Below are 18135 nucleotides of genomic sequence, written 5' to 3'. Positions count from 1 at the left end.
GCCCCAAGCTCTCTCTGCTTCCCATCGGGCCGACCAGCAATCCCCCGACGTCAATTCTGCCGTCGGAGAGGAAGTTCCGTCCAGCCAGGCAACAATTGGCTGGCTCGAACTTCCTCTCCGACTGCAGCCTTAGGGCGGGTGCACAGCTGGGGCGGACCGCCCCCCCCCCTTGGTACGACACTGAAGACATGGCAGCGGCTTCTCTCATGTATCCCCACCTGCGTCAGAAGTCCAATGCAGTCGGGGATCTTGAGAGGAGCCGCCGTTGCATCTTTCAACTTTAAAATACAGGCCGCCGCCGCTTCCTCTTACCTCCGCCCGCCCTCGAGTGAGCGACAGGAGAAAGCTTATGAGCGACGCCACTGAAAATAGTGAGCGATTGCTCATGCGCTCACCTTAGTAGTTGTGATTCACAACTACTGTTTTATTTTTCTGAAGCAATACTAGTGAATATATTCCAAATATTTTGATATTTATTAACAGTTTAACACACATTTCACCTGCTCTTTACAACTCTGGTGACTAAATTAGCACATTGCATCCACCTTAAGAGTCTGTCCTCTTCTGTACAACAGATGGGAGCTGTGAGTCACATCATCACATCTAGATCTCTGGATAATTACCTTGCAATTTCCAGTGCTGGCACACAGGCTGCTGGTCTGTAGGAGCTGCTTCCTCGATACTCTTTGGCAAAAATGAGATCCCCCAGGTTGGCTTTGCCTTCCAGCAGCTTCAAGCATTGTGCCTGAACGTACTGCTTGATTTGACTTATATCTCGAGTTTCGAACAGCAACTTGATAGAGCGCTCCAGAATCTTCAAAGCAAAACAAAGTGTGATGTGGCAAAAGTCTTGCTTTTGTATACTCTAAAATGTGAGGTAAAGGTGAGACCACTGGCTGCCTTGTGATAGACACTGAGTCCCTGCAGAGGTAAAGGTAAGACTTTCCTCATAATGCCCCAGGACACAGAATCTTTGCAGGGAAAGGGAGGAATCACAATGACTATAGACTAAGCATATAGTATCCCTGAAGGTCATATTTTTACATAGAGGCTGATTTTAGAAGTCAGGCAATTAAATTGGCTCCTGTCAAAAAAGACTGGAGTTGAGGGCAATTCTGTAACAGTGTGCTTAAAACTAGGCATCTGGGAGGAGCCTATTCTATAGAAGAATGTAGGTGCCTACTAATAGTAGTAAAAGTACTGAAAGATTAGGTTCTTACCTGGATAATCTTTTTCTCAGTTAATCTTCTCAGGAGTTCATACATTAGGTACTTAATCCTCTCCCATGAACTGGATGTTGCAGAAGTGTGTCAATCACAACTTTCAGCACCTCCCATATTGCTTCCTTCAGTTTATCCCAAAGCAATTGATCTCAACTGCAATAAAGCACAAAAAAGAGGGGGGTACGGGGAGCTTCCCCAAAGACATTATACAGTTGTTATGCTCTGCAATTTATAAAAATAAAACAATTATTAACCAACCTTTAAAATATAGTAGCAATAGTAAACCAACCTGCTGTGTACTACAAGCACTAACATCAAGGGAGCCAGAGGTTCAAGAATTTACTTACGTATACAGAATATTCTTATGCTTAACCATCTGGCTGACAGAAGAAAAACTCCAGGTCTGGAATCTAGAAATATCCGAGGCAGAAAGCAAGCATAACTGAATATATTGAGGGTGGGTCGTACAGACTCCTGAGAAGATTAACAGAAAAAAAGATTATCCAAGTAAGAACCTAATCTTTCAATCTGTTACATCTACTCAGGAGTCTGTACTTTAGGTGACGTAACAAAGGGATGATGTCTAGGGTGGGACAGAGGAGCCAGCCTGCAAAAAGGAGGACCCAAAGATGGCATCCTTTCGAGTCGCCACATTCATTTTGTAAAACCTCATAAAGGTATGAAGAGTAGACCAAGTAGCTGCTCTACAAATCTCTGTGGGAGGAACTGCCCAAGACTCTGCCCATGAAGATGCGACACTCCGGGCTGAGTGCACCTTGAGAGAAACCAGGAGCTGCTTGCCACAGGCGATGTATGCTGACAAAATGGTTATGCGAATACATCTAGCAATAGAGGCCTTAGACGCTGATCTATCCAATCTGGATTGGCTGGTTAGCCCAAACAGATGTCTGGAAAGATGAAAATCATTGGTCTTTTCTAAGTAGTGAAGTAAAGCTCTTCACACATCTAGTTTCTGCAATATCCTATCATGTTTGGCAGAGCCCGTAGGTTGAAAAGCAGGCAGATGAACCTCTTGGTTGATGAGGAAATCTGAGACCACTTTCAGAAGGAAAGAACAGCACAGAGAGCTATACCCGCCTCTGTGATCTGAGAAAGGACTCGCTACAAGAGAGAGCTTTCAATTCTGATAAGATGTCTAACTGAGATGATGGACACCAGGAACACTGTCTTGACCATAAGGTCCAAAAGGGGCGAGTCTTTCAGGGGCTCATATGGGGCTTTAGGGAGGCTCTTTATAACAATGTTAAGATTCCACGATGGAAAGGGATGATGTAGAGGAGGTCGTAGATGGAATACACCTCTCAAAAATCTAGTTATGTCTTACTGAGCTGTCAGCAAAACTACCAGTTTGCACTCAATAGCATGAAAGGGCTACCACTTGCACTTTGAATGAAACCACTGCAAGTCCTTTTTCCAGACCAGCCTGTAGAAAGGCAATGAAAACTGGAATGGGCGCCTATAGCAGCTCTACCTGATTTCTTTCACACCATGGTTGACATAGGCCACCATAGTACAAGGCTTTTTAGCCCGAAGAAGAGGGGCAATGACCATGTCTGAATAGCCTTTGCGAACTAAGGTCATGTGTTCAACATAAGAACATAAGAATGGACCAATGGTCCATCAAGCCCAGTAGCCCATTCTCACAGTAGCCAAAACTCAAAGAGTAACAACATTCCATACTATCAATTCAGAGCAAGCAATGGCTTCCCCCATGTCTTTCTCAATAACAGACTATGAACTTTTCCTCCAGGAAATTGTCCAAACCTTTATTAAAACCAGCTATGCTATCTGCTCTTACCACAACCTCTGGCAATGCGTTCCAGAGCTTAACTATTCTCTGAGTGAATAAATATTCCCTCCTAGTGGTTTTAAAAGTATTTCCCTGTAACTTGCCATGCCATAAGACCAAAGTACAGTGGTACCTTGGATTACAAGCATAATCCGTTCCAGGAGCATGCTCGTAATCCAAAATGCTCGTTTATCAAAGCGAGTTTCCCCATATGAAATAATGGAAACTCGCTTTGATGCGTTCCCCCCCCCCCCCACGAGAACCGGCAGTGCTCCCCCTGAAGGACCCCCTGCGATCCGGCACCCCCCCCCGCGATTGGGCAGCCCCCCGCCACGATCCGGTACTCCCTACGATTGGGCACCCCCCCTGCGATTGGGCACCCCCGCCACGATCCGGCACCCCCCCAGACGCGATTGGGCACCCTGTTGCCATGATCCGGCACCCCCGACATGATTGGGCACCCCCCGCCACAATCCAGCACCCCCCCACCACGATCCAGCATCCTCCCGCCGCTTCTTACCCTCATCTTGTTACCGGCATGTCCTGTGCTTGGGGCCGGTGCCCGAAGATCGGCCTCCTCTTCTGCTAGGCTTTGAGCATCTGAGCATGCTCAAGGCCTGCGAGTTCACGTTCTGAACTCGAACATGAACTCGCAGGCTTTGAGCATGCTCAGATGCTCAAGGCCTGGCAGAAGAGGAGGCCGATCTTCAGGCACTGGCACCAAGCACAGGACATGCTGGTGCCCAGATGAGGGTAAGAAGCGTCGGGGGGGGGGGGGGGGAAGGGGGGGATGCTGGATCGTGGCGGGGGGGGGGGGTGCCCAATCGCGTCGGGGGGGGGGGGGGGCAGATTCTTTGATGGAAGGTATGGTCGGTAAATTCTGATCAGCCGATCTAAGGGTCCGGGAAGGGCAAAAAGGGATGATGAGTTTATCAAGAAAAGATAGAAGATGCGAAAGTTTGATTTTGAAGACTGGCAACTTTATTTATTTGTTTTCTATCCCGTTGTCCCCAAAGAGCATAGAATGGGTTAAAGGTTAAACATACATAATATCAGTACAAGATTACAATGCAAGTTTGCATCCTAGTTGGTGTAGTTATTCTTGTGTGACACAGACTGGTTCCGTTACCAATATACAATTATTTATAGTCCGTGGATTAAGGGCAGGGGGGTCAGATGAAGAGGTATGTTTTTATTGCTTTTCTGAAGTTGAGGAGACCTTCATACCAGGGTCAGAAATAATATATGATCTCATATCCCATACTCATGGCATCTGGGTACCTTTATGCCTGAATCTCCTGAGAAAGCTTCCTGCATCCCTTATGCACTGTTCATTTGCTCAGCGACGGGTAAGATATAACATATTGGGTTTCCCTGCCCAGATGACTATACAACCTAAGACAGAGGTTTGAACTCATATTGGGAACTGTTTATCTTCATAGCTTGGAGATTATGCTGGACAAAGGGACATGCTGATATAATGCTAGAGGTAAGAGAGTCATCTGCAAAGGGCAGACTGGCTGTTTATAAAATGGTTGCAGAAGTGCATGCCATATAGAAGGATCCCGCAAGTTTGCCTTCATTTCAAAGAATAAAAATTTTAAAAAGTATGGGAGATGACAGCCTCAGCATTTTTGGTTGGCCTAATCAATGTCAGCAAAGGCCTGTGGAAGATCATATCATTCATAGAAACATAGAAATAGACGGCAGATAAGGGCCCACGGCCCATCTAGTCTGCCCACCTTAATGTCCCTCCCCTACCTTTGCCCTGTGAATAGATCCCATGTGCCGATCCCATTTGGCCTTAAAATCAGGCACGCTGCTGGCCTCAATCACCTGTAGTGGAAGACTATTCCAGCGATCAACCACTCTTTCAGTGAAAAAGAATTTCCTAGTGTCACCTTGTAGTTTCCCGCCCCTGATTTTCAACGGATGCCCTCTTGTTGTCGTGGGACCCTTGAAAAAGAAGATATCTTCCTCCGCCTCGATGCGGCCTGTAAGATACTTGAACGTCTCGATCATGTCCCCCCTCTCTCTGCGCTCCTCGAGCGAGTATAGCTGTAATTTGTCAAGCCGTTTTTTGTATGGTAGATCCTTGAGTCCCGAGACCATCCGGGTGGCCATTCTTTGCACCGACTCCAGTCTCAGCACATCCTTGCGATAATGCGGCCTCCAGAATTACACACAGTATTCCAGGTGGGGCCTCACCATGGATCTATACAATGGCATAATGACTTCCGCCTTACGACTGACGAAACCCCTTCGTATGCAGCCCATGATTTGTCTTGCCTTGGACGAAGCCTGCTCCACTTGATTGGCAGACTTCATGTCCTCACTGACGATTACCCCCAAGTCTCGTTCTGCTACCGTTTTTGCTAGGATCTCGCCATTAAGGGTATAAGACTTGCATGGATTCTGGCTGCCCAGGTGCATAACTTTGCATTTTTTGGCATTGAAGTTGAGTTGCCATGTCCTAGACCATCGCTCCAGTAGGAGTAGGTCATGCATCATGTTGTCGGGCACTGAATCTTCGTCTGTTGTGCATTTGCCCACTACATTACTCAGTTTGGCGTCATCGGCGAATAATGTTATTTTACCTCGAAGCCCTTCTGCCAAGTCTCTTATAAAGATGTTGAATAGGATTGGGCCCAAGACTGAGCCCTGTGGTACTCCACTAATCACCTCCGTCATTTCGGAGGGAGTGCCGTTCACCACCACCTTTTGGAGCCTACCTCCAAGCCAGCTCCCAACCCATTTCGTCAATGTGTTACCTAATCCTATAGAACTCATCTTGCTCTGTAACCTGCGGTGTGGTACGCTATCGAATGCTTTGCTAAAGTCCAGGTACACGATGTCCAGGGACTCCCCAATATCCAGCTTCCCCGTTACCCAGTCAAAGAAGCTGATCAGGTTGGATTGGCAGGATCTCCCCTTAGTAAATCCATGTTGTCGGGGATCCCGTAGATTCTCCTCATCCAGGATCTTATCTAATTGGTGTTTGATTAGAGTTTCCATTAGTTTGCTCACTATCGATGTTAGACTCACTGGTTTGTAGTTTGCTGTCTCCATCTTTGAGCCTTTCTTGTGGAGTGGAATGACGTTAGCCGTCCTCCAGTCCAACGGGACGCTGCCTGTACTAAGGGAGAGGTTGAAGAGCGCGGACAGTGGCTCCGCCAAGACATCACTCAGCTCCCTAAGCACCCTGGGGTGCAGGTTGTCCGGCCCCATTGCTTTGTTAACCTTGAGCTTTGACAGCTCACCGTAGACACTGCTGGGCGTAAACTCAAAGTTACTAAACGGGTCAACTGAGCCAACCCTTGTCTGTAGCTGAGGGTCGAGCCCTGGCGCTTCTCGGGTGAAGACTGAGCAGAAGTATTCATTTAATAGTTGGGCTTTTTCCGAATCCTTTTCCACATAGTCTCCGTCTGGTTTCCTAAGACGTACAATCCCGTCTGAGTTTTTTCTTCTATCACTGATATACCTGAAGAAGGATTTATCTCCCTTTTGGATGTTCTTTGCTAGAGACTCCTCCATGAGGAATTTAGCCTCCCTGACTGCTGTTTTGACGGCTTTTGATTTGGCCAGGTAGTCTGCTCTAGAGTCCTGCTTCCCTGATTGTTTGTAAGAGATGAATGCTTTTTTCTTCTCCTTGATCAGGTCTGAGATCTCCGCAGTAAACCACTGTGACTTATTGTTCCTTCGCCATTCAGGTCTGACCTTAGGGCATAACAACAACACAACAAAAATTCGAATGGTACTATATTAATAAAATAAACAAATAACAAAAACCATTCACAAAACTCAAAAAAAAGACACCGGTTCCAAAATAATTTGTTAAAATATACTGTAAACCTTAAATCTAGTTATTTAGAATATTACAATTATTAATTAATTATTACTGAGAAATGCCTCAGACTTAGGAGTAGATCTTTCCAACTGGAACTATTCAAGAGAAGAATGAATTAATCTCTTGCCTCCTTATGACATCACAGGCTAATTCCCCACACCCCTACCAAAATATTTATTTTATTATTTTAATTAAATAACTTATAACTTTTAATCTAATATTAATTAATTTAGTAGAAAATCAATATATAACTTATAATCTATTATAAATTACTTAAATTTAATTAAATTAACTTAAATTTAAAATGTTAATTAAAGAATCAGTATATCATTTTTTTGAGACTCAATACCAACCTCTATTAGAGTGTCAATTTAATTATCTTCTTACATTTCAATTTCTTTCATTATGTTTCAAGTATATCTTAACTCCTTATTTTAAACTAAACAATCCTACATTTCATAGAAACATAGAAACATAGAAATAGACGGCAGATAAGGGCCCACGGCCCATCTAGTCTGCCCACCTTAATGTCCCTCCCCTACCTTTGCCCTGTGAATAGATCCCATGTGCCGATCCCATTTGGCCTTAAAATCAGGCACGCTGCTGGCCTCAATCACCTGTAGTGGAAGACTATTCCAGCGATCAACCACTCTTTCGGTGAAAAAGAATTTCCTGGTGTCACCTCGTAGTTTCCCGCCCCTGATTTTCAACGGATGCCCTCTTGTTGTCGTGGGACCCTTGAAAAAGAAGATATATTCCTCCGCCTCGATGCGGCCCGTAAGATACTTGAACGTCTCGATCATGTCCCCCCTCTCTCTGCGCTCCTCGAGCGAGTATAGCTGTAATTTGTCAAGCCGTTTTTCGTATGGTAGATCCTTGAGTCCCGAGACCATCCGAGACCCGAGACTTATCAAACTTGAAAGTGCTATAGTGCTTGAAAGACTAAAAAAGCTAAAAGTTCACAGAAAAAGCGCAGAAAAGGCAGATTTAAGGTTTACAGTAAATTTTAACAAATTATTTTGGAATCAATGTCTTTTTTTTGAGTTGTGTGAATGGTTTTTGTTATTTGTTTATTTTATTGACCTTAGGGCATGTCATTGCAAACAGCCTTAGCCAGCCTAAATTAAATCAGTGCTTAAAGGTAACAAAGGAAGAAACCTGCAAAGGAGACAGTGAGCCCCCTTGACGACCAAGGAAGAAAAGGATACATCAAAGAGGACAAACAGATTGCAGACAGATTAAATTCCTTCTTTGCTTCTGTCTTTACCAAGGAAGATGCCACATCAATACCCGAAACAGTGAAAGTTTTCAAGGGGGAAATAGAGAGCCTCACCACAGTGAAGGTGGATCTGGACCAGATATACTATCAGATTGACAAACTAAAAAGTGACAAATCCCCTGGCCCAGATGGAATTCACCCGAGAGTATTAAAGGAACTAAAGGTGGAAATCGGAGAACTACTGCAATCCCTCGCTAACATGTCAATTAGAACCGGAGGGATACCAGAAGACTGGAAGATAGCGAACGTCATCCCAATCTTCAAAAAAGGATCAAGGGGTGAACCTGGAAACTATAGGCCTGTGAATCTCACATCGGTCCCTGGGAAAATGGTTGAGGCTTTGATTAAAGACAGCATAGTACAGCATCTGGATAACCATGACCTGCTGAGAGGTAGTCAGCATGGCTTCAGGAAAGGGAAGTCATGCTTGACAAACTTACTTCAGTTTTTCGAGGGAGTGAACAAACAAGTCGATAGCGGAGAATCGGTGGACATAATATACTTGGACTTCCACAAAGCGTTCGACAAAGTACCTCATGTGAGACTTCTCAATAAACTACAAAGTCATGGAATAGAGGGGATATACTAAGATGGATAGGCAAATGACTGGAAAACAGAAGACAGAGGGTGGGCATAAATGGGAAGTACTCAGACTGGAAGAAAGTAACTAGCGGTGTGCCTCAGGGCTCGGTTCTATCTTATTCAATATCTTTGTAAATGACCTGGAAGAAGAAACGACCAGTGTTATCATCAAGTTTGCAGATGACACAAAGCTATGCCGGGCAATCAGATCACAAAAAGACAGCGAGGAACTCCAGAGAGATTTGAAGCAACTTGAGAGATGGGCAGAAAATTGGCAGATGAGTTTTAATGTAGAAAAATGCAAAGTGATGCACCTGGGCAGCAAAAACAAGGAGCATGAGTATAAACTGTTAGGTATAACATTGGGGAAGAGTGAACAAGAGAAAGACCTGGGGGTACTGATAGATAGGACCCTGAAGCCGTCAGCTCAATGTGCAGCAGCGGCAAAGAAAGCAAACAGGATGTTAGGCATGATAAAGAAGGGAATCACGAGTAGATCAAGGGAGGTCATAATGCCGCTCTATAGAGCAATGGTCAGACCACACTTGGAATACTGTGTCCAACACTGGTCTCCATACCTGAAGAAGGATATAACACTGCTGGAGAGGGCGAGCGACGAAGCTAGTAAAAGGTATGGAGAACTTGAGCTACAAAGATCGCCTCAGAAAACTGGGATTATTCACCCTTGAAAAGAGAAGACTGAGAGGGGATCTGATAGAGACTTTTAAATTGCTAAAAGGAATCGACAAAATGGAGCAAGCTCACTCACCAGCAGGGGGAAAGGATGGTGAGCAAGTAGCAGCGTTATTCACATTGGCAAACGCGACCCAGACTTGGACCAGAGGTCATGGCCTGAAGCTGAGAGGGGACACGGCCAGGACAAATGTCAGAAAGTTCTGCTTCACACAGCGAGTGGTGAACGCCTAGAACTCTCTCCCGAAAGAGATGGTGGAGGAAACCACCATTGTAGGATTTAAGGGAAAATTGGACGCACATCTTCTTACAGGACACATTGAGGGATACGAGTGACTAATGTATTCGCCAGGGTACGCCTGGCTGAGCCGCTGCGTGTGCGGATCGCCGGACTGGATGGACCCCAGGTCTGATCCGGTGTAGGCATTTCTTATGTTCTTAAAGGACTTTGGTACAGCGAAGAGGTGCTAAAGACAACTTTGGGGGACTAAACCTTACAGATACCACCTGAGAGATATGGTCAGAGAATGACAGGTTGTAGTCAAGGAGCATTCCTAGGCTGTACACTTGGTCTTTTGCAGTTAAGAGTAGTTGACCCCAGCACAGCGAGGGATGGGCATGGTCATAGCGTTCTTTGCGGATCCAAAGGAGTTCCATCTTGGAGGCATTTAGTTGAAGTTTATTTACGGACATCCAGTTTTTGATTTCCGAAAGGCAGTTTAGGAGTTTCTCAATCTGGATGTCACGGGCTTCTCTTAGCGGTAGGTACAGTTGGATGTCATCCGCGAAGTGAATCTGTATTTGATATTTGCAGGCTATGTCTAGGACAGATCTAATCTAGAAATTGAATAATAGGGGAGATAGTGGAGCCCCCTGTGGAGCTCCATATTTGATCCATGAGTTTCCAGCAGTCATTGATGATGTCTAGAAGGATGGTTTCAGTACTGTGGAATTTCCTGAATCCTAAAAGGAAGTTTTCTTCAGGTTGCCTTAGATGCTGAATCGTCCAACCACTGCCTAATCCAGAGCATTCTGCAAGCAGATACTGCATACACCAATACCTTGCTCATGACGCTGATAAGGTCATTTAAGACATCTGCCATGTAATCTACCCCTTCCAGCACCAGCTGTGGGAAGACATCTTCCTCCACAGAGGGGCCAGTCGCAATCTGGTGCGACAGACCCGTGAAGCAAATGAAGCTGCCGCTGCAATTCCCAAAGCTGGAGGACATGGAAAGGGCTAAGTTTGAGGCTCCTACCCCTCCCTCGCATGCACCATGGCAAACGGTACATGGACGCTCCTCCGGTGGCAATCCAGTGCATATTTCACAAGGATTAGTGTCAGCACACCCGGAGGAGTCCATTCCTGTCAATTTTTGTAAAAATCAAGGAGTTTTGATACAGACAGGCTTCAGAAAAAAAGACAATTTAAAATCCAAGATGGCCACCATCAGAAAAATCATGCCAAAAAATGGCCTGTGGAGACTTTATTGAAAAATAAAACCCGCCACTGAAATAGGGGTTTTGGAAGTGGGAGACTTGAACCCTCACATCAGAAACCCTCAAAAATGCCTTTTTTGGACCCCCCTGATTTTCTCACAGGAAAATCTGGGGCTTACAGTTCTGTGAAAGTGCCTGCCTGTCAGCTTTCTTTGCAGCTGGAGTGGATGGAAAGGGCTTTCTGCCTCAGAAACTTTGACTAAGCGACTTCAAACAAGGAAATCATCGGACTGCCAGTTAGATCAAATCCAACCGAAACTTCCACCCCCAAGAAACCTTGGGACGCATTGGGGGAAGGGGGGCCCAAATACACAGCTGGCTCCCTGATATCCCTAGGGCTCTTACTTAGGGTGGCACCCACAGTCTACACTCAAGTGCATGCTAACAGGTGGAGGAATGCAGTCGGCCCCAATCCTCTAAACACCTCTACAGCGCCATGCAGCCTGTGCTCAAATCCACTAGCCGACGAACCTGGGGTGAGCAATACTCCCAAGAGAACAGTCCCTGAGACCCAAACTCAGAATGCAGACTGTCCAGGTGGGGGCACTGTGAAGAAGCAAACCCCTTGGAAGCCCTTAAAGTCTGTAATCTCCTGCAGCTAGAGCTGTCCCCACGAGGATCCTCTGCAGCACGAAGAACACGAAGCAGCAGAAAAATACTGATGTTAAAGAAACAAGAGAAACACGTTCTCGCTTGTAGGTAGAGAACTGGAAGTTGAAAGGCAGTCTAGAGGTAAGAGAGGAGGAGCAAAAAGCTATGCTAATGAGGCTTCCTACAGGAGATTTTGTTAGATGGGATTGACTACCCGAGAATTCAGGAATAGAGTGGGGTTGTACAAGAATTTAAAATAAACACTAGTTAAACTAAAATTTGCCCTTTTAAATCTGTAGACAGTGACATCTAATGGCAAATATATCGTCACATTTGGTTTCATATTATTATTATTCTTTCCAAATCAAAACCATGATTAAGAATTGCTACATTGAAAAAGTCCCGTCTCCTCTAATCTCTAGGTCAGACATAGACAACAAAAACCTATACAGTGAAACCTCGGTTTGCGAGTAACGTGGTTTGTGAGATGAGCAAAACAATCCTGCAAACTTTGATTCGTAAACTGAGCGTTGACTGAATATTAGAGAGTTGCGCGGGGACAGAAATCCCACCCGTCCCCGTGAGGAATCCCCTCCGTCCCCGCCCGTCCCTATAAACTTCAGAAATAGTTATTTCATTTAATTATGCTACTGAATTAAAGGCTCTGGTAGAAACCCATTTACAAATAAGCAGAGACTTTATTAATTTGGAAATACTAATTGGGAAGAATACATACTACCAGAACCTCTAATGTTTATAAATTTTTATCAACACAACTACCGTATTTTCACATAGATAACGCGCACCCGTGTATAGCGCGCAAAAAACACACATTTATGTACAGAAATTTTTATATACCGCGCACACCCGTATACCGCGCATGCTGCCCGACTCTCCCGTCGCCGCCTGACTCTCCTTTCGCCCGCCCCGACTCTCCTCTGGCCACCCCGACTCTCCTTTCGCCCGCCCGACTCTCCTCTCCCCCTTCACCCCCCCAGGACCGCTCGCACCCCCACCCCGAAGGACCGCTCGCACGCACTCCCACCCGCACCCGCACCCCCACCCTGAAGGACCGCTCGCACCCCCACAGCCTCCTGACCCCCCCATCATGTAGAAGTCCTGCTGCTTCCTCTTAGCGGTCCCGACTCCCCGACACGATCGGGGCAAGAGGGAGCTCAAGCCCTCTTGCCCCAGCCAACCGCGGCACCCCCGACACGATCGGGGCAAGAGGGAGCTCAAGCCCTCTTGCCCCAGCCAACCGCGGCACCCCCGACACGATCGGGGCAAGAGGGAGCTCAAGCCCTCTTGCCCCCCCGACTCCCCAACTCCCCGACAATATCGGGCCAGGAGGGAGCCCAAGTCCTCCTGGCTCTTGCGAACCCCCCCCCCCCCCGCTAGTTGTTCGGGCCAGAAGGGAGCCCAAACCCTCCTGGCCACGGCGACCCCCTAACCCCACCCCGCACTACATTACGGGCAGGAGGGATCCCAGGCCCTCCTGCCCTCGACGCAAACCCCCCCCCCCCCAACGACCGCCCCCCCCAAGAACCTCCGACCGCCCCCCCCAGCCGACCCGCGACCCCCCTGGCCGACCCCCACGACCCCCCCACCCCCCTTCCCCGTACCTTTGGTAGTTGGCCGGACAGACGGGAGCCAAACCCGCCTGTCCGGCAGGCAGCCAACGAAGGAATGAGGCCGGATTGGCCCATCCGTCCTAAAGCTCCGCCTACTGGTGGGGCCTAAGGCGCGTGGGCCAATCAGAATAGGCCCTGGAGCCTTAGGTCCCACCTGGGGGCGCGGCCTGAGGCACATGGTCGGGTTGGGCCCATGTGCCTCAGGCCGCGCCCCCAGGTGGGACCTAAGGCTCCAGGGCCTATTCTGATTGGCCCACACGCCTTAGGCCCCACCAGTAGGCGGAGCTTTAGGACGGATGGGCCAATCCGGCCTCATTCCTTCGTTGGCTGCCTGCCGGACAGGCGGGTTTGGCTCCCGTCTGTCCGGCCAACTACCAAAGGTACGGGGAAGGGGGGTGGGGGGGTCTTGGGGGTCGGCCAGGGGGGTCGCGGGTCGGCTGGGGGGGCGGTCGGAGGTTCTTGGGGGGGGCGGTCGTTGGGGGGGGGAGGGGGGTTTGCGTCGAGGGCAGGAGGGCCTGGGATCCCTCCTGCCCGTAATGTAGTGCGGGGTGGGGTTAGGGGGTCGCCGTGGCCAGGAGGGTTTGGGCTCCCTTCTGGCCCGATATTGTCGGGAAGTCGGTGGTCCTTCGGGGTGGGGGTGCGAGCGGTCCTGCCGGGGGGGGGGATGTATCGGACGTCGGGGAGTCGGCCGGGCAAGAGGGCTTGGGCTCCCTCTTGCTCCGATCGTGGATGCGGGTGCAGGTGGGAGCGCGTGCGAGCGGTCGGTCGGGGTGGGGGTGCGAGCGGTCCTGCTGGGGGGGTGAATCGGGCGTCGGGCGGGGTGGGAACTATGTTTAAAAACTTTTGTATACCGCGCTCACGCATATAACGCGCGAGGGGTATGCGCGGTAGGTAAAAACGCGTATAACGCGCGCGTTATATGCGTGAAAATACGGTAATATACTACTTTATCCTGAAGCAAAAAAAAAAGAAAGAAATAGAATTTTTCTCCTACCTTTGTTGCCTGGTTTCTGCTTTCCTCATGTTCTCATTCAATTCCTTCCATCCACTATCTCTCTTCTCTCTGCGTCTTCCATTTGCTCTGTTACTGTGTCTCTCCCTTTCTCCCCCCTTCCAAATTGGTCTGGCACCCATCTTCTTTCCTCCGCTCCCCCCATAGTCTGGCATCTCTGTCTTCTTCCCTGCCAGCGTCTTCTCCCCACTCTCTCTTCCCCATTTCCCTTAAGCATCTTCTCCCCGCTCTCTCTTCCCCATTTCCTTTCAGCGTCCTTCTCCCTCCATCTTCCCCATGTCCTGCCAGCGTCCTTCTCCCCCCGTCTTCCCCATGTCCTTTCAGCATCCTTCTCCCCCCTCTGTCTTCCCCATATCCTTTCAGCATCCTTCTCCCCCCTCTGTCTTCCCCATATCCTTTCAGCATCCTTCTCCCCCCTCTGTTTTCCCCAGTGCTTTCAGCGTCTTCGCCCCCCTCAGTTTTACCCATTTCCCTTAAGCGTCTTTTCCTCTCCACTCCACCTTTCCTCCCTTTTTCCCTCCCTGCCCCTTACCTTCGTGGCGTTTCCCCGCCCGCCCGACAACAGAACAGGCCCGTTCCGACAAACCTCCCTGCCCTGAATCCAGCTGCTGTAAAAAGGTAATTTAGATTCGCGGCTACAGGGCAGGGAGGTTTGTCGGACCGTGCCTGTTGTCGGTCGGTCGGGGGAAAGCGCCACGAAGGTAAGGAGATCTGGCCGGCTCTGCACCCCCCCTAAGGCTACCCCGGGGCGGACCGCCCCCTCCTGCCCCCCCCTTGGTACGCTACTGCCTTGAATTTTTCCTACCTGCCCTGCCGCAGCACACAGCCGACTGGAAGTCTTCCCGATGTCAGCGCTGACGTCGGAGGGAGGGAGGGCTTTGTTTAAGCCCTCCCTCCGACGCCAGCACTGACATCGTGGAAGACTTCCAGTCGGCTGTGTGCTGCGGCAGGGCAGGTATGGAAAAGAAGACGAACTTTACGGCTCGAGTGCATCCAACCCTGCAGGAACCCCGCGACCCTAGGGGGCGTCCCCACGGGATCCCCGTGACCCGAAGGGGGAACCCGCGGGTTTCCCGTCATCCCCGTTCCCATGCAGTTCTCTACTGAATATGTGAGCCCCCATCCCCACTCCACCCCCGAGAACCGGCTCATATGCCATACTGTGCAGAATTGCATACAAAAGGTGCAGTAGAATTTCCTCTCTCGTTCACAAATTTAGGGGTCCTTTTACAAAGCCGCGCTAGGGCCTTAAATTGCCGCACACGCTAGCCACTATCGTCTCCTTTTGAGCAGGTGGTAGATTTCTGGCTAGTGCGCGCTAATCTGGTGCTTGCGATAAAACCGCTAGCGCGGCTTTGTAAAAGGAGCCCTTAGTTATTTCAGATCTTAAACAATAATTTCAGAAGCGATTTGCTGATGTGAATGCCAAAGCTAGGGAAATTAGATTTTTTTCAAAATCTGTTGACTGTGATTTAAATTCAACTGGAAATTATTGAACTTCAGGCAAATGAACATATTAAATATAAAGAAGGAATCTTGATCGATTTTTATACATTTTTGAACTCTTAGCAGTTTCCAAATTTGAAGAAATTTGCTTGTAAATTTATCTCCATTTTTAGGACAACATATCTTTGCGAATAAACTTTTTTCCGAATGAAATATCAAGTCAAATACAGGGCAAATTTATCTGATAAACATTTGAAGTCGCTACTTGTAATTAGTGTTTCAAAATTTGAACCTCAGTTTAATAAGATTTTAAAAAACACAAAAACAGTTCCATCATTCACATTAATAGTTTTATTATAATTTGTGAGGAAAAATATGAGAATTTGCTGATAGTGTTTGTCGCCATTAATATACGATAATTTAATCTCACATACTCTGTACTTAGTTTATAAAATTTTCTGCTTTCAATAAAACTGATATCTAGGGTTATTTATCTTTTTTTATTAACACGGCCGTTTGGAGACCCCTGACTTAAATCATAAGAGAAAAATGCTCTGTAGTGCTGTCTTTTTAAACAAAATTAGCATGTGAGAAGTTAGGTGTACAATCACAATCACTGACCTTACCAACAGCAGGACAGGAGTCTCTTCGAACAGTCTCTATTCCTTTTGCATCAAAAGCTGGATCCTTCTGATCAACTGTTTCATACATATAACCCACATATCTTTTCTTTGTTTGCAAGACACAAGGTAAATAAACCTGTAGAAAAGCAAAGGATACTCTTCTTATACCTCTTAAGCACTGGAAGAAGACACAGTGCTCCTCACATTTATTGATTTATTTCGATTTATATCCAGTTCTCCCAGAAGTTCAGAACGGGTTACAGATTGACATTCACTATCAGTTTTAGGACAATCATGACAAGGAGAGCGATACAATTAGATATACACAGATCTTATTCTAGAGTCCTGGTTGGTCATAAAGAAGAGAACATAAGAGGAGTAGTTGAGGAGACTGATCATTGGTGGCCCGATCAGCAGAAGAAGAAAGTTTTCACTGCTCTTCAGAAGGTCATTAGGGAGTCCAGTGACCTTATCTGTGTGAACTGGGGAAGTGGCTGTAGGAGCGTTTGTGAGCAGTGTTCATCTGGAGGGATCTCTCCGCGGGAATGCTGAGTCTTAGCTCTGCTTCGGAGCAGAGGGGGCAGTTGGGGGTATATATGGCTGTATCTTGTATGATTATATAAAAGACATATGAGGATACAGAAACATAGAAACAGATAGAAGACCAAATGGTCTGTCCAGTCTGCTCATCTGTAGCATCCACTATTTCCTCCTCTCCTTATAGGCTAAGGCTCTTTACATCTGCATTGTGAGGTCATAGAGCATTATTGCTATAAGCTAAGGCTCTTAACACTTGCATTATGAGGTCATAAAGCTTTATGGTTATAGAAACACTCACTCGAGTTTCCTTTCAATTGAGATTTGCCTCACGCATATTTATGCCATATACGTATTTCAAAGTCTATATTATATCTCACCTCTCCTGCCTTTCCTCCGAAGTATACATATTGAGATCTTTAAATAGTAAAAAGATAGTAATTGCCCTACATGGGGTTTTGGGGTTAGACATATGAAGGAACCCTCCAGGAAAGGGTCATTGCTGAATTTAATACCCATGAATGGAGAAAGCACATCTAATATCAAGTATGCACTTACCTGAGTGACAGTGATCACTTAATGGTATGGTTTGATATAAGAGCTAAAATGGAGTCTAGTCACCAGGGGCATAATTATGGGTGGGTCCAGGCCCACCCAGAAATGGTACACCCCAGCTATCCATAATCAAGCATTCCTGGCTTCCTTCCCCTCCACTTCTATCTCCACTCCGCAGGTTCGGCACTTCTTTTTCCTCCTCTAACTTCTGTCATATTGCTTTAGAAACATAGAAACATAGAAATAGACGGCAGATAAGGGCCACGGCCCATCTAGTCTGCCCACCGCAATGACCCTTCCCCGCCTAACTCAGTGAATAGATCCCACGTGTCTATCCCATTTGGCCTTAAAATCAGGCACGCTGCTGGCCTCAGTGACCTGAAGTGGAAGATTGTTCCAGCGGTCAACCACTCTTTCAGTGAAAAAGAATTTCCTGGTGTCACTGTGCAGTTTCCCTCCCCTGATTTTCCACGGGTGCCCTCTGGTTGCCGTGGGACCCTTGAGAAGGAAGATATCTTCTTCCACTTCGATGCGACCCGTGAGATACTTGAACGTCTCAATCATGTCTCCCCTCTCTCTGCGTTCCTCGAGTGAGTAGAGCTGTAACTTATCCAGCCTTTCCTTGTACGGGAGATCCTTGAGACCCGCGATCATCCGGGTGGCCATTCTCTGGACCGACTCTAGTCTCAACACATCTTTTCGGTAATGCGGCCTCCAAAATTGCACACAGTACTCCAAGTGTGGTCTCACCATGGATCTATACAATGGCATAATGACTTTAGGCTTACGGCTGACGAAACTCCTGC

At 47.4% G+C, this 18135-nt stretch overlaps 1 protein-coding gene across 4 annotated transcripts in view; it reads right to left on the bottom strand.

The window, feature by feature from the left end:
* REV3L (REV3 like, DNA directed polymerase zeta catalytic subunit) overlaps positions 1-18135 on the bottom strand; it is a 696072-nt gene that overhangs the window by 52394 nt on the left and 625543 nt on the right. For 3 of the 4 annotated variants that reach the window (XM_033939819.1, XM_033939820.1, XM_033939821.1), the window contains 2 exons: positions 16236-16373; positions 624-814 (listed from right to left, as the gene is read on the bottom strand). In XM_033939819.1, the coding sequence (XP_033795710.1) occupies positions 624-814; positions 16236-16373 (329 nt within the window). The remainder of the gene's footprint in view (positions 1-623; positions 815-16235; positions 16374-18135) is intronic. The other variant, XM_033939822.1, reaches the window with a different exon arrangement.

This window comes from Geotrypetes seraphini, chromosome 3 (genome assembly GCF_902459505.1).
Source record: "Geotrypetes seraphini chromosome 3, aGeoSer1.1, whole genome shotgun sequence".
Classification (NCBI taxonomy): Eukaryota; Metazoa; Chordata; class Amphibia; order Gymnophiona; family Dermophiidae; genus Geotrypetes; species Geotrypetes seraphini.
This window is presented reverse-complemented; position numbering and strand designations above follow the sequence as displayed.